The sequence below is a fragment of the Crocodylus siamensis genome, chromosome 1, assembly GCF_052110815.1.
Source record: "Crocodylus siamensis isolate JL-2025a chromosome 1, ASM5211081v1, whole genome shotgun sequence".
In the NCBI taxonomy this organism is placed as follows: domain Eukaryota; kingdom Metazoa; phylum Chordata; order Crocodylia; family Crocodylidae; genus Crocodylus; species Crocodylus siamensis.
The window spans coordinates 306,294,338-306,310,278 of NC_143395.1; the positions used below are offsets into that span (position 1 = coordinate 306,294,338).

At 38.3% G+C, this 15,941-nt stretch overlaps 1 protein-coding gene across 1 annotated transcript in view; it reads left to right on the forward strand.

Annotated features, from left to right (window-relative positions):
* TUBGCP3 (tubulin gamma complex component 3) overlaps nt 1-15,941 on the forward strand; it is an 89,823-nt gene that overhangs the window by 55,554 nt on the left and 18,328 nt on the right. The window contains exons 14-17 of the mRNA XM_090022110.1: nt 4,626-4,815; nt 6,017-6,152; nt 6,860-6,928; nt 10,256-10,391. Coding sequence (XP_089878236.1) covers nt 4,626-4,815; nt 6,017-6,152; nt 6,860-6,928; nt 10,256-10,391 — 531 coding nt within the window. The remainder of the gene's footprint in view (nt 1-4,625; nt 4,816-6,016; nt 6,153-6,859; nt 6,929-10,255; nt 10,392-15,941) is intronic.

The following is a 15,941-nucleotide window of genomic DNA, read 5'->3' on the forward strand; positions in this document are numbered from 1 at the left end:
CTTTCAAATGACTAAATCTATCAGGAAAAAAAGAGACCCAGTCCTTTACTATATCTTCTCTCCTGCCTGTTTGCATGGGTTTCATGGTCACACTTCCTGTTTTCTAAATCTCCTTTCTTCTTACCATATAGAAGACCCACACAAATACAGATTGATCATTTATACAAGAGAATTAAGACTGACTTTAAAGTTTATATTAATTAACAAAATAAATGCATCTTTCTATTGTGGAGATCCTGGGCATTACAAATATATTTAAATGTTTTCAAACAGCAGTTTAACTTGTTTCCATTGTAGTTGTGTTATTTTTGTCTTGCCAAAATTGTGTCCCTTTATTCTTTAATGTACTCCTATAGCTATACAAAAACTTCTGTATTCTTTTGTATTTATGAGGTTACTTGCTCAACAAAAGAAAAATCTGTTGGTGGTGATACTTGAGTTCTAACCAACCCTATTATGCCTGCACTTGTATATTTCTTTTTGTGTAATCTGTCACTATTCTGTGATCCCCTTAATGTACTTAATAATATGGTGAGGTAAGGAAGGACTTTTAGTCTTAACTCTGGATTCCTTTGTTTTTTGTCCTTTTATCTTTATTTGGCCATATGTGGGGGGGCTTTTTATTGCTTTAATATTCATTTGTATATTTTATATTGGCACATAAGAGAATAAGACAGCTTAGTGTATTATGAAAATGTAGTCAGACATCAAACCATATTCCATTTCAAAATATGCTACTTAATGAGTGTAGTACAGAGCCTTAGAAATAGTTAATATGTTACACTTGTATGTAAGGCTAAGTCATCTTTAAACAAATTATGATGTATCAGGAGATGCTGAGTTAGTTTCTTGTAGTTAAGATATTATAAAGATATGGATTTAAATAATATAAAGACAACTTTAGAGTATGTGATGTGTCATCTCAATTCTAGTTTGTTTATTGGTAGGGGTAAAATCACCAATCCTGTTTAACATTGTACTTTTCAGAGAAAGGTATTGTCTGGAATCTGTTGCATCCAAGCAAGTTCTAGATGAATGAAAATATTGGCAAATGTTGATAGGTTGTATTTATCACTCTGTAATATTCACTTATTTTAAGTACTTGGTGTTTCTTAAAATTTTGCTAAATGCAAGTCCAATTAGATAACTTGCTCAAAATTTTATAATTCAGGCATAAATTGTTGAATAATTGTGTGAAAACAGTGCTAATAAAACAGTGGGCCAAGCAAAATTGTATGCTTTTAGTGTCATAGAGATTTACTTTGTGTAGAATATCATTATGATAAATATGTTCATGTATAATTTTTTTAAGTTATAACTGAAGAATGAGAGAGAGATGTATTATCTTCTTTTAATTTTATAAATCTACCACATCATACATTTCCTAATATGTTACTGAAAGTATGGATTTGCCAGTGGGGAAAAGAAACATTCCTGTATCTATTTCCAGTCCTGTATATGGAAGGAAAGAGAGCTAGTGTCACTTGCATTTTTAACTTTTTGGTATTTTCATTGTAACATTTCGGTGTCTATGGTAGCAATACCAGTAGATTATAAATTTTCCTGCTGGTATACTTAGCTTGTTATATGCCTAACATTTCTACAACACGAAAGCCTTACTGCCCTAGAACATAAGTTGGTAATCTTCTGTGTGTCTTGTGCAAAATATTAGGTAGCTTCACTTTTATAAGCTGCTTACTATCAGTGCCAACAAAACAGGGGACTCTTGATTTTGTGGAGATAGGGAACCATATTTACTGTAGCTGTCACATTCTGTATAACCTCTAGCTTGTTTTTGTCTTGGTTTCTGTTTGGAAAAGCAAATGTGTCATCAAATTGTATAGCACTTTTGTAAGAAGAAAATATCCCTACTTCCTCATAGGTAGGGGAAGAGAGTGAAGTTATGATTTGACTTTTGTGTCACCTTGGAACAGGGTCAAACCTGGGGTTGAAAGTCATGTGTTCCTAATTCCCAGTCTCATGTTTAGTCCAGGAAACTGCATTTTCCATTGCGTTTGGAAGCCCCCGTTGTCCCACACTTCTTTTTTTTTTTTTTTCCCCTCCCCTGCCAATCTTTATACTCTTGGCTCTCCACTGTCCCCCTGCATCTGTGAAAGGAGAGGGGTAGCTTAGTGGAGCTGCATATTGCTGCAGGCAGTTCTAGGTGCCTCCTGTCTGATCACTAGAGGAGGCAGCAATGTTTTGAAACATTCCAGCCAAGAGCAGGGTAGGGCCATATGCGTGTCTCCCTAGCTCAGATGTTTGCCTTTTGAAGCGTTTCCAGGTGTATTTTACTTGGTTTCAGTTGTTACATCTGTCCTCGCTCATGGTCTGACATTTATTTTTTAATAGTGGCAATAATCATGGTATTTTAATCTGTGGAGCAGGTATCCCTAGAGGAGGTTTAGAAGTGAAGACCGAGTCATTCAGTTTACTGGACTCCTAATACTAGAACGTGAGCTTAGTATGTGAAATTGAAGGAAGAAATCAAATAAATAAACTACCTATTTATATTTGTATTATCTGTACATTCCTTTTCCAGCAACCCATGTTTAGGTGCCTTGCACTCAGCAAAGAGAGCACTCTTTTAAGCTGTCAGTCTAAGATGGATATTATTATGCATTATTAGTCTGACCTTCAAGGTTTGTTGTCTTCCTGGTTGATTTGTTAGCTGTATTTATTTTGCCCCTTAGATTCAAAACACTCTGGAGAGAAGAGTTTCTCCTCAAGTGCAGAACTTCACAGCATGTGATCTTGGGGGCCCCTAATATAACTCTTCACTCCTCCATGAAGGTTTCCCTGCTTAATGTTGACCATAGAATTATAGTAAAGACAACAGCTTTGGCATTCATGAGCTCAGAAGTTGCAACAGATGGTCTTTATAAGACTTAGCTTCATTTGGAAGATAATCAAAAGTTAACTGGAAGTTGTGACAATGTGGCTGGAAGGCCAGTCTCTAATACTGGGGACAGACTGAATTGAATAGGGATCTTTGGTGATATCTTGTAGTCAGTTTGCCAACTGCATTTGTATCTATTGACCACTTCTGCTTCTTCCAGTTGTCTGATTCGTATGTTGGTCAATCAGTTGCCATATCTGATCAAATTGCTGTTTTGCCTTTGTCTATACTCATTTCTTTAATAAGGAAATGATGCCACATGTTGGAAATGTGGCTTTTTGGTGTGATTTTTAGAGAACCCCAGGGACATGTGTAAGAATACATCAACAGAACCTTATTATGGCAGGAAAATCAAGTGATCAAAAATTAGATTGTGTTTATCAGGGGTGACCACCAGGATCTGGGGGAACGTTTGTTCACCAGAGCGCCCCAAGGGATGACGAGGTCGAACGGTCACAAACTCCTGCAAGACCGTTTCAGGCTGGACATAAGGAAGAATTTCTTTATTGTCCGAGCCCCCAAGGTCTGCCATCGGAGGTGGTTCAAGCACCTACATTGAACACCTTCAAGAGTAAATTGGATGCTTACCTTGCTGGGATCCTATAACCCCAGCTGACTTCCTGCCCTTTGTGCAGGGGGCTGGACTCGATCTCCCAAGGTCCCTTCCAGCCCACCTGTCTATGAAATCTATGAAAATGAAAGTTGTTTCCTTTATTCCTGTATACACATTATGATGACTTTTAATTGCAGGATCAGGGGGTTTTTGTTTTGTTTTTGTTTGTTTTGTTTTGTTCCTTTCCCTCCGCTCCTGCAGAATCTGTGTTTCATCAAGGTACTAAATGGACAGTGCTCACTTAATAGCTAGTTTTTATATATATGTTTGTTTTTACTTCCATTATTTAATATGTGGCACCATGCTACTTTTTTTCTGTGCATTATTCAAACCCTGCTCAAAAAGCAGGTTTATTTAATTTTTCTTTGGTCTTCATTGCTGCGATATCTTCACAGATGCATGTTTGTTTATTCATCCTCAGAATATCACTCTGCAGTGAGGGAATGATATTAAATCCACATCTTAAAGTTGGGGCACAGGGTAATATTAAGCAGTGCCTTCAAATTGGGGACCCAAAATTAGTTATTCATGGTGTTGGATTTTCTATTCCATCCTACCCCCACTTCTTTACACCTGTCAATCTGCCAGGGTGTTACTCTTTGCACCCCTTCAATTCTCTCCCCCCCCCCCCCCCAAAAAAAAAAGACTGCAAGCTAATTATGTTACATTTGCAACTAGAGATTTAAGAGTCGTCTTCATAATACTTATACGTACTTGTCTGAATCTGCCCTTTACAAATGTAATCTTTGAATTTCCAACAGATTCTGTTGAGGGGAATTTGATATGGTGCCAGCACATATAATAGTATTTCAGGTGTAGGTATGTCAGTCATGCTAAAATGGACTACTGCCTCCGTTCTCATTTTGGATTCTTTTGCAGTTTTGAAGTGCATAAGTACTAGGGTCTGTCAGTCTTGTCCATCCTCTGTATTCCCCCTGCTCCCCTGCATGCCACCTTTTAATTTTGGATATTTCCAACATCAGGATTTTAGGTTTAAAGCCAACGCTCCTGCAGAAATGCTAAGGTAGAATATATTTGTTATCAGCCTTTCTCTTAAGGATGTACATTAATCTTGATGTTTTGGTGGGGGGGGTGTTTCTTTTGTATTTGCAGCTGCTGACTTGTTCACAGATTTAGAAAATGCATTTCAAGAAAAGATCGATGCAGCTTATTTTGAGACCAGCAAATACTTGTTAGATGTCCTCAACAAAAAATACAATTTACTGGAGCACATGCAGGCCATGAGGCGCTATTTACTACTTGGTCAAGGCGACTTTATAAGACACTTAATGGACTTGCTTAAGTAAGACAGTACAATACCTAGAAAGCTATGTTGAAAAACATTATTGTTCTATACAGTTAATTGAACAGTCCTAGATATGTATTTTTGAACTCTTAATATTGGTTGGAATTTGCTTCTCTTCTGTACAAGTTGAGAACAGTAGACTTAGGAGACCTAAAACTCAGTTGCTCTTATTCCCTCCCAATTCTTGGTATGTCCTTGAATGCTTACACTTTCCACCACTTGAACTGTGCTACTTCTGTAAATAGATTTCAGTTTCTAGTACTCTTAAAACACTACTCATCATCACTCTTGTAAAAATATATTTCTACATATTTTGACTTTTTTTTACCAAAATGTTTTTATAAACTGTTAACTGCACAAACAATTAGAAATTCAGTTGACACCTTAAATTAACTTCAGCTGCCTTGAATGCCAAACTGAGTTTTTAAAAGCATACTTTACAAGCTTTTTTTTTAACTTTGGTCAAGTTGCTGATGTTTAATGTGTACAGAAAAATTCCATTAAGAAGCTCTCATTTTGTCTATAGAGCAGATTGTGTATCATAGATCTTCCATTAACTTGCTAAAAAAAAAACCCAACTTTGTTTGCCTAGCATTTATATTGATGTACCTGTCTCTTTTTAAGAAAGCAAATAGTGTGTAGCAAAATAAGTAAGGTTGGTGCATAGAATCAATATTGTAGTTAAAGCATAAATGGTGAGGAACTTTCTAGCAGGAGAGGGATGGGAATGAATCATTATGGAATTTCTTAATGTTTTAGTTAAATTCAGTAAGTATAAGCATTTAAGCTCAGTATCAGCAAATCTCAAAATTTGTTAACTATAGTGACTGGCTTACTGGTTTGCAACTGCTGTATAAATTCAGATACAAATGAACTATTGTTTATTTTGGATGTTACTACAATTAAAATTATAAATTGGTTTTAAGATACTAGTATTGCTTGGATCTTACTCATTATTACTCTTGGATTCTAGCATTTTGATAGTTGAGCTTCTGTGTAAGCAAGTAATTTTTTTATTTTAATTTCTTGTAATACCATTTCATATTCATTCTGCAGTTGTTCAGGTAATGAAAGGGGGTAATCATTTCCTATCTGGAAAGTAAAATTAAGAGGGAACTCTTTAATTGTGGAAACTCTGTAGTTACTAATTTGCAGTATTGTAGACTTTTATGTAGTGACTTTATTTTGTAATTTCTAGGCCAGAGCTTGCTCGACCAGCTACAACTTTGTATCAGCATAATCTGACGGGAATCCTTGAAACAGCTGTCAGGGCAACTAATGCACAGTTTGACAATCCTGAGATCCTCAAACGGCTGGATGTCAGATTACTAGAGGTATGCTGGGTTGGGCTGTATTGGCTTCTGATGTGAAAGTTTTCTAAGTTTAAAAAGTCTAAAATGAGCTCTTTTGGGGGTCAGCCTCAAGGGAATGTTCAGGATTTGTACATGCTGTGCTACGTTGTTTAGTCTGCTAGGACCACTTTGTACTGGGTACCCAGCGTACCTTGGCTTCAGTACAGCTAGAGGTTCCCAGCAAAGCATCTCCCCAACCTCTGTCAAGTTGAGGTGAATTTTTCTGCTGGTGGAGAGGTTATACCACATCTTTCATTTATCTGTTGCCTTCCCTAAGTATAAGTTTTGTTGTGCTTGAGCCTTTGCTGGCATATCATCCCTTATGCTAGCTGTATAATATACAACAGGTTCCCAACTAAGCAAACTTTATTCGAGAGACCCTAAATTGGGGTCTTTTCTTGTAACTAATAGCGTAGAATTATGAAAGAACGTGAACAGTGAACGTTTTAAGTGCTAACCTTGCATCAAAGGGACTTCTGGACGTTGGAGTTTAATGTGGAAAGCATGGTGCTTAGGTCTGAAACTTGTCTAAGTTACGTTAATCACAAACTGAGAAGCTTTTGCTCCTTTTGACAACTTTTTGGCAAAGACTATTGCTATGTTTTTTTTTTATAGAGCAAGACTTCTTCAACAAATGCATACTAAACTAAAGGCAGCATTTTTTTTTTTTTTTTTTTTTTTTAATATAGGTATCTCCTGGTGACACTGGATGGGATGTTTTCAGCTTAGACTATCATGTTGATGGACCTATTGCAACAGTAAGGCTACATATTGCAGCTTGTGTGCATTTCGTAGATACCAACTTAGATTGCTATGTACTTTGTTATTGAAATAGCCTTTTTATTCTAGAAATGCGTGATTAAAGAGATTATTTGGCATCTAGGATGCATCGATTTGTATTAAGAGTTCAGCCAAAATCTCAATTTCTCTAAAATATTAATGAGTGCTAAAATGCTACATTTAAAACATTTATTATTTAAAATAAATAATTCATTTGTTCCAACAGATTTTAGCAAGTACTTAATAAATGGATTGTTCATTTCTTTCCATTATTTCTAGACTGTAGCAACTAATTTGGGATAATTTGCAAGGAGCTGTAAAATGTATTTTATGGCAACCTATTTGTACTATTTAAATAAAATTTGATATGTTGTATTCATTAGAACTGATGAGAAAATAGTTGCACTATTATTGAAAATGCTCTTGCCATATATAAAGAATGGCAGTGCATTTTTTACTAAGATCTTGGAGTAAGAGTGACCAGTGGAAGGAATTTCAGAGGTATAGTTAATGAGAGGAGAAATAGCTCCTTATGCTTCTCATTTGTACATCCCTTCCCATGCTTCCCGTCCAGTGGAAAATCAAAGTCCACAAAACCTCCTGAAAAGATTTTTCGGATAGGCTCCAAGTATTTATAATGGGAATGTTGATGGCACTGTAATTGTGCTGGAGCTCTCATCAATGATAGATAGAAATTGGCAAAAGCATCAATAGAAATAAGGAGGATTGTCTTTCTTCCTTTCACATAGCAATGTCACTTATCTGTAGAGAACTACATGTTTTAATTTTCCCAATCAAGTAAAGAGTACAATATAGTAACATTGATTTACATTTTAGTTATATTCTGGGGGTCTTTTCAGTTACAGATGTGATCATTTAAAAGAGAGAAAACCCTCCAAAACCCCTATGTTGTTAATGCATGCAATTTCAGTGTACCTTGGATCATTGCAGATGCTATGGCTCCGCAGTCTGGAGTGTCATATTAGGATTCTGAAAGCCTGCAGCTGCTGTTTTTAACCAACAGGAAAATGCCTTAAAGGAGCACTGTGTGTCTTGTACTAGAGCGCATTTTAAAAATTTCCTTCAGCTGATATTTCAGATGTCTGCATATCTGAAGTTTTTATCTTTTAATGGATTATGGTTTAAAATTTGCAGCTGTGTATGGCAGGGAGGTAGGTAAAACGGATTAAGAGAAAATAATGATTAGAACGTCAGTGCGTCTAAGTGAGCCCAGGCTGTTGGTCTACTTCCTTATACCAGTAGATGAAGTTGCAGGAGTGAGGGTAGCAGTGTTGTTCATAAAGTTCCCTTTTGCTGTGCAAAAGGGGCTGGCAACCCTTAAGAATGGTGGGCTGCCTCTTACAGCCTGGCAGTTGATCCCCCTGCAGTTCCTCGGCCCTCCCTGCTCTGTGTTGAGGGCTGCTTTTTGCACATCCCCTGATTGCAGCCTTTATTTACTGTCACTACCAATTGCTGTGGACTGCCATTGCCACTAGTGATTGATGAATAGTCCTGAATTTAGCAGCAAGGGTAAGCACAAGCTGTAGTGGCACAGTGAGAAAAATAGCCCCTGGCACAAAGTTGGGGAGGCCCCCTGCTGAATGCCATGCAGGGAGGGGGTCAGTGGCATGAGGTAAAGAAATGCACAAGGGAGAAAGTGCCCCGTTCTGCCCCCATGCTGTCACAGGCCGCAAACTGTGGATCCCTGCTTAAAGGGATTATATACCCAGTCCTTAATTTGTTTTCTTGTCTCTATCGGGTTCTGAGAGTTGAAATGAAAGAACTAGATATTTAGCCTCTGGGCTGATTTTTCAGATGACATGCAGTTACCCAGGTTGCATCTGTTGTGGGAGATGGATGAAAAATGGAGCTTGTGCATTTCTGAAAACTGGGTTTTGATTTTCTCTTTTTTCTTTTTTTTGACTCTTCTCCATCCTGTATGCTGGTTTTTGTTGTTTTTTTAGTTAGGGTTAGGGCAGAAGTGTTTCATAGTGAAAGCTTGCTTTTTTTTTTTTTTTTAACTAGTATACAAATGCTCTTGAACTCTGCATACATATTTACACCAAAGCATGGCAGGCAAGCAGACAGGGAGGTGGACCTTAAGAACAGAGGCTCAGATGCCACTAGGGAGCATCATGGCCACCCCTGGGGCAGGCCTTTATGTTCTAGAGACAAGCCTATCAGACAGTGCCCTCAATGCAACACTTATCAGGTTCAAACATGGGACAATCTGAACTCCCTAAAATAAGACATAGGTATGCTGCCTCCCAACTGCCAAGGAGTGCCTCAAGTAAAGGACAGTATGCTTACTCTGTAACATGCTACACCTTAAAGTGAATGCAATGTAGCATCCTTGTGGTGCCAGGTATATACCAGAAAACTCATTGTCTTAAACTCATTTGTGGCCCCTCAGGGACTTGGCACTAAAGTGTTGTGTAAAAAGAGAGATTTCATCAGGAGAAAACAGTGGAAAAATCTATATGCCTCTCTTTCTTTTTTTCTAAAGATAGTTTCCATTTCCCAGTTTACTCAATCAGCTTAATCTTGTCTGATTCAGTGGAGTGATTGAAAAAAATGCCTGCCTACCACCCCCCCCCCACCGAAACCTCAGCTTCTTTCAAAAAGTATCTGAAAAGAGCATTGGAATCTGTTGTGATCAGAACACTTGTTGATTTTTCTCTAATGGTCACAAGAAAGCCTTAACAGCATTCAAGTGTCTTAAATGGGCTGAGATAAATTTTAGGAGAACTATTTTCAAGGCAGAGGCTCCTTATTCATTCCAGATGGCTCCCATCCCAGGAGCTGTCTGGGAATGAGAAGGTATGTCCGTTCTAGAGAGAGGCAGATTTGATATTAATGCATTAATATATAGTATATCTATTATTAGTATATCTTGGGCAGTGTACAGACTGCGTCAGTGTTGATGGATCTAAGGCAGCTCTTGTAGCTATATAATCCGTTTTGCTACATTAACAAATATATTCTGAATACATAAAGGGCTATTGTGACTTACAGATTACTTGCAGGGTTGGTGGGTTTTTTCCCCCCAGTTGTAAACCAGCCTTTTACTCTAAACTGTTGAAGCCAAGCAATAAGCAATACAACACTTGTCCTAGATCATACCCCTGAATAGAGGATATAATATAAGATCTCAGGAGTCTTCAGCTTTTGTTTGGGCTCTACTGCTAGATCCTAAACAAGTTATCTAGGTTAGCATAGAAAGACTTGGTGGAGGAGGAGAGAGACCATTGACAGGGAATAAATCAAATGTTTTTGAAGCCAAAATATTTTACTTTTATTTGCAGGTGTTTACACGAGAATGCATGAGCCACTACCTGAGGGTGTTTAACTTCCTTTGGAGAGCAAAACGGATGGAATATATTCTCACTGACATATGGAAAGGACATATGTGCAATGCAAAGCTACTGAAAAGTATGCCAGGTAAAGGGAAAAACCAATGTAGATAACCTATACTTTGTAACTTGTGTTTAAATCGTAGCAGTTCAGCTAAAGCTGTATGCCAGAGCATTCAGCTAGCAGTGATTAAAAGAATTGATAAGTTATTTCTGAATAGTGAGAATGAAGTATTTCACTTTTTTAAATTCCAGTGTTCAAGATAAGTAATTATAGAGACTGAGTGAAACAAATGATACCGTGGCTGGGAACTAAAATGTTCTGTTCTGTGATTTTGATTGCTGTATGTCGATCTTTCTTTAGATATTGAATCCTTGTAATGGTGAGTTAATGAGAACTGCTTCTGTTTGCCCTTTTTTGGCTGAGGGAAAGATGAAAGTTTTGTTAATTGTTCAGATGCATTGGTTTTTAATGGATACAGCCCACCCTTGTGGGTATCAGCTGGGAACAGCTAGTTTATAAACTAAATACTGGGCAAAGAGCTCAGGGGAGACCCCTCCCCTGGAGGAGAGCCAGGTAAGTGGGCCAAATCTGTTCCTCACAAAGCCAAGCGGTCCAGGGATACACTTTTTCCCAGTGTTAGGCAAAGCACTGGGAACAATCCCAGTAAAAATTCCTCCCATGTACTAATGCACCAAGGAAATCCTTCTCTGGCACTAGGCAAAGCGTTTGGGGGAAGAGGGAATTGCAGCCCAGCATGGGGCTAAGTATGCAGGGACACTTCTTTCCAAAACAGTTTGTTTTGGATTCCTCTGTCTGTCTTTTTACTCGTGGCCTGCTTGCTAAGCTGTGTTTCGATCACAGAGTATATTTAAGCCTGTTTCTTATCTTTTGCACTAACTTCAGTTGACTTCTGCAATTTGATCTGAATGTATAGAAGGCTATGCCACTTGGGTTTCTCTTGTGCTCCATTCCAGGGCCGAGATTGAGGTGGGGGTGGTTCAGATCTAGAATCTCAGTTTTCCTCTTAAATTTGTTTTTACTTTTTTTTTATTTTGCTATTTTTTTCCTTGATCACTGTGTTTTTTCCCACCCACTGCCACCTGTTCTTCCCTTCTCTTCTGTTCCCCTCTTCCTATCTGTACCCCATGGTGCTTTTCTCTTCCTGTTGTTCTGTACCACCCCCTCTTCCCCCAGTGAAGGCGAATAGCTATAGTTGAAAGCAACAAGCTTCTTTGAAGCAGTCTTCAGAGCTTATTAGTTTCACTCCCACTCTACTCTACTACATTGCTTGGCTGGAAGCTGAGTAGGCAAAAGGAGGAGGAACATATCTGCCAAGGTGGATGTGAAATTAGAAAGCTCTAAAATGTGGTAGCATTAACATGCTTAGCAGTGGTGTGGTGCATTTGGATTCAGCATCTCTGCACAGCTGGGAGTGTGGTAGTATGGGTGAACAGAGGATTGACTGAATTCTCATTGTTTATTCCAACTTCCAGTGCTCAGGATTATTCACTTTTTTCTGTTGTATTGAATGCCGTGTGGAACTTTTTCTTCTCATACTACTGTATAAGTACTATATTTATCCAAATTCAAGTCCACTCTGATTTTTAAGACCCCACCCCTCCCCCCATATAAACTTGTTATGGTTTTCCATGTATAAAATTTTTAGTTATGGGAGGGTTGTCTTTAAATTCATCCCTACCACCACTGCAGCTAGAAAAGCAGTGGTAGGGGGACAAGCAGTAAGGCAGAGGTGTGGTGCCTACCATCTGCTCCCTGTAGCCTTGGGCACCTACTGCTTGTACTCTCCAACTCTCTTCTTCCCCCTGCTGCAGCCTGGAACCATGCTCCATGCACCAGGCCATAGCAATGGCAAAGATGACTTGGGGGGGAGGGGGAGTGCCAGGGAGGAGAGGGGGCAGGGACCCTAGACTTCAGAGGGAGGCAGAAACAGCATGGGGAGGGTGGGGGTGGAGATGGAGAGGAGGTATACCTACGTGGCACTATACCTAAGCTAGATGTAAATGTGTGGAACGGTATTTAATATGGCATTGCTTGGAGAGGTAAATCTAACTTGATTGGAATGCGTGCTAACATGGCACTGTTATTTCTGGTATCTGAGCTAAGCTGTGTATATCTCTGTGCATCACTGTTATACAGACCAGGTATAGCTTTGGTAGTCCCATGTATGTTAGACATGTGGATAGCCTTTTTTTTTTTTTTTTCCTGTTGCGGTCATATTCCACTGACTGGCCAAGACCAAACTCCAGCTAAATGTGTGCTTCCCTGTTTGGACCCTCCCCATCCAAGCAATATCAATATTGGACTTTTTGCTAGTAGTTGCTGTTTTAAAATGATCTCTTAGGCAAGCCCTTTACAAAAAAAATAAATAAATAAAAAGAAATAAAGAATTGTACTGTATTGAGTATAATACAGTACAGTAATTAAGTACTGTTGTACTATACAACAGACTTGATAGGACACTCAGAATTTTCAAACTTAAAAGCAGTTAAGAGATTAATTGCACTCGGATCTAGTTTTGAATGGAAATACTTTGGTGTTGGTGCTATGATATGAGGTTTTGAAAAACCAGATATGGAAAATTAATAATGTCAGTCAAGTGAGAGTATCATGTGAAGGATACAGACTTTTTTTTTTTATTGTTGACCTGACACTTGAGTAGCAGTTCAAAAGGGACCCTGAAACATGGTTATTGGCTGCAGCTTGTCATATCTGCTGTTTTGAACACTCATTCTCTAAATCCATTGTAACATCAGTTCTCGAGTCTCTAGAAGGCATCTTATACCTCTTTCCAGTTCTTCCTTCAAGGCTTACCCACCACAAGCATTAGGCTAATTTTAGGTTTTCCTAAGTTTCCGTTAGTTTTATTTAAAATGTAACTATATTTTCAGTTTGCGACATGTCTCATTGTACGTATTGCATCAGTTTTCTTTAGTGTCATTGACTTGGAGTCCAAGTTGGTAATAGGGGTGTAGGTTGTAGTTGTGTTGGTCTAAGGACATATGCAGACAAGGTTATTTGGGTAAATCTGATGTCTTTTATTTGATGCTTCCTCAGCCTGATGAAAGGTGTTTGTGCCTGAAAGCTTGCTAAGAACTTTTCCAACTGTTTGAGTTAGTCTAATAAAATACTGCTGGATTTACTCAAAGAACTTTGTGAGTTGATAATAGAATACCTAATGAGGAGCCCGAAAGGGAATGTAAGGAACAAAGTATCTATATCTATATCTACATCTATTAGGCATTGTCAGGCCTACATACAATCTCCACATTTTTCAGTAGTCAGATGTGGGCAGATGATTACTCTTATTTACATTTAATATAAAGCGCAGTAGCGTTGCTTAAAGTAAGTGAGGAGGAGGTAGAAGACTCAACTTTGCTGAATTGTTGGGGTTTGGGTAGTGTTTTGGGTTTTTTAATTTTGAATCCTGGAATATTTAACATATGGTTACCTTTTAAAGATGGACTTTCACTTTAGAAAATAACTAATTGGGGAAGTCCTGCTACAGTCTTACCCTAAACTAATACTGCTACACTGTTAACCTGAATCTGAATCCTGCCTGCTTTTTTAGCAGATGTTTCTTTTGGCACAGACAAGACTCCACTATTAAGCTTTGACTTGAGTACAAAGTTGAAGTTCTTGAAACACCCCTTAGAGGGCAGTGGAGAATTGCAAATGGGGAAACTAACTTGGCTAACAAAACAGCTGCAGAGCCAGAGTTGGGTTTTTTCGGTGGTGTTTGCAGAATTTGGTCTAATTCTGTAAAATTATACAAAGTCCTTTAATGTATTTTTTGGGGGGTTTTGTTAACTTGGTATCTTGCTCCTTTTGGTACAGGGTTATGCTGTGTATATGCATGTTTGCGTGTGTAATAAATCTGGGGAAGATAGACGCCATGTATGAAAAGTAGTGGTAAAAATTTATATTTTTCCCTCATCTGATGGGAAGTTGCTTTTTATTTGTGTGGCAGATAGTCCTGATGAGATGCCTGCTCACAGCTGTTTGAACATGTAGCTGTTCTGATCAGATCAGCTTTCAAATACCTATGGCTAAAAAGTAGCCTCTTTCTGAATGTGGATTATCAGTGCCTCTTGGCACTTTTATGTGAAATCACTAGGAAGAGCTCTGTGTGAGGCTAGGACTCAAATCTGGACAGAAGTATAGAAGCTTCAAATTGGTGCAGGTGGTCTGATTTTATGCCACTTGTGCACTTCCTTCTTTTTACCTTTTTTTCTTCTTTCCCTTCATAGAATACATGTTTGACATCAGAAGTTTTGGGGATTTGTTGGGGCTCTCTAAGCAATTTGGGAACTGAGGTTTTTTTGGGGATTTGTTGTGGCTCTGCTAGGCAGTGTGGGAACTGTTTTTAGTTGACTCTAGCTAGACAGGTGCCTTCATATTAGGAAGCTTTACCCCTTTCCCTATGACGTGCTGTCACAGGAGCAGTTAATGCAGTTTTCTGGGCTAGGGCCTCACCCATGAGCAAGAAAGATGCAACTGAACATCTGACTGTTCTTTGATTTTGAAACTTGCTGCATTTCCACCCTCATTTCTAGCCTAACATGGTTTTATGTAATTGCCCTTTTAGCTATACTGTGAGGCTTGTGAGGTCCTATGAGTGTTGGGAGATAAAGAATATGTATGTTATGGCTGATTTTTATGGCTACATTTATTATTGGACAAACTGAAGTTAGTGGAAGAATCTGGGTTTTCCAGCTGCACTCTTGAAATGCATGAAGGGTTGCCTAGTGCAGTGGATAGAAAGGTGAACCTTTTTTATATTATGTAAATATAAATTCTAAACTGGCTACTGTAGTGATATATGAGTACTCAATAATAACTGCATGTGTGTTTTTTATGCAGTAAAGCTTCTGTCCATAGTATGACTCCATTACTTGCTAAAGCTATTGAGACTTGAATCGCAATAAATCCTCCTATAGCCCTGGAAAGTGCCAAATACTTTCTTGTATTTGGCACTTTTTTTTATTATTTTTTTTAACTCATTAACTTGTATTGATCCTTGCCTGGGGTCTGCCTACTCCTAGCACCTTATGTCCACCTTTTTATTGGATTAAGAAACAGAAAGAAATTTATAATTTCTAGAACCTCTAAAACTTCCTGTTCCTTATTTCTTCCTTTTTTAAAAAGTTAAAACATGACAATCAAAACTTTGGTATCTACCATGTTTAGAAGCATTTGTTGTATCCCATTGGAGAGCTGCACATTTTCTTAAGTAATTAATGACTTTGAGATTCAGTTTTAAGTTGTTTGATTGTAAGCCTCCTTTGGTGCTCAGTATTGATGGTCTTGGGCCTAAGGCCAAGATAACATGGTGGAATGAAACAACAAAATAAACAGCTGTTTCTTGCCAAGGTTTTTAAATGCAGACCACTGAAGGAGTTCAGTTTTAGAAAAGAGCACCCTGAATATTGCTTTAGAAGGTTTAAAGTTATAAGCATTTATTCTTCAGTTGTGCATATGAGGGTTTTCTGAAGACATCTGTGTTTAGTCTGAGTTATAATACCTAGGATAGAAACTTCTCAGTCTACAATGGATTTCAACTATTTTTAGGCCAGTGGTGCTCAACCTACAGAGCTGTCATCTGGCACGTTGGGC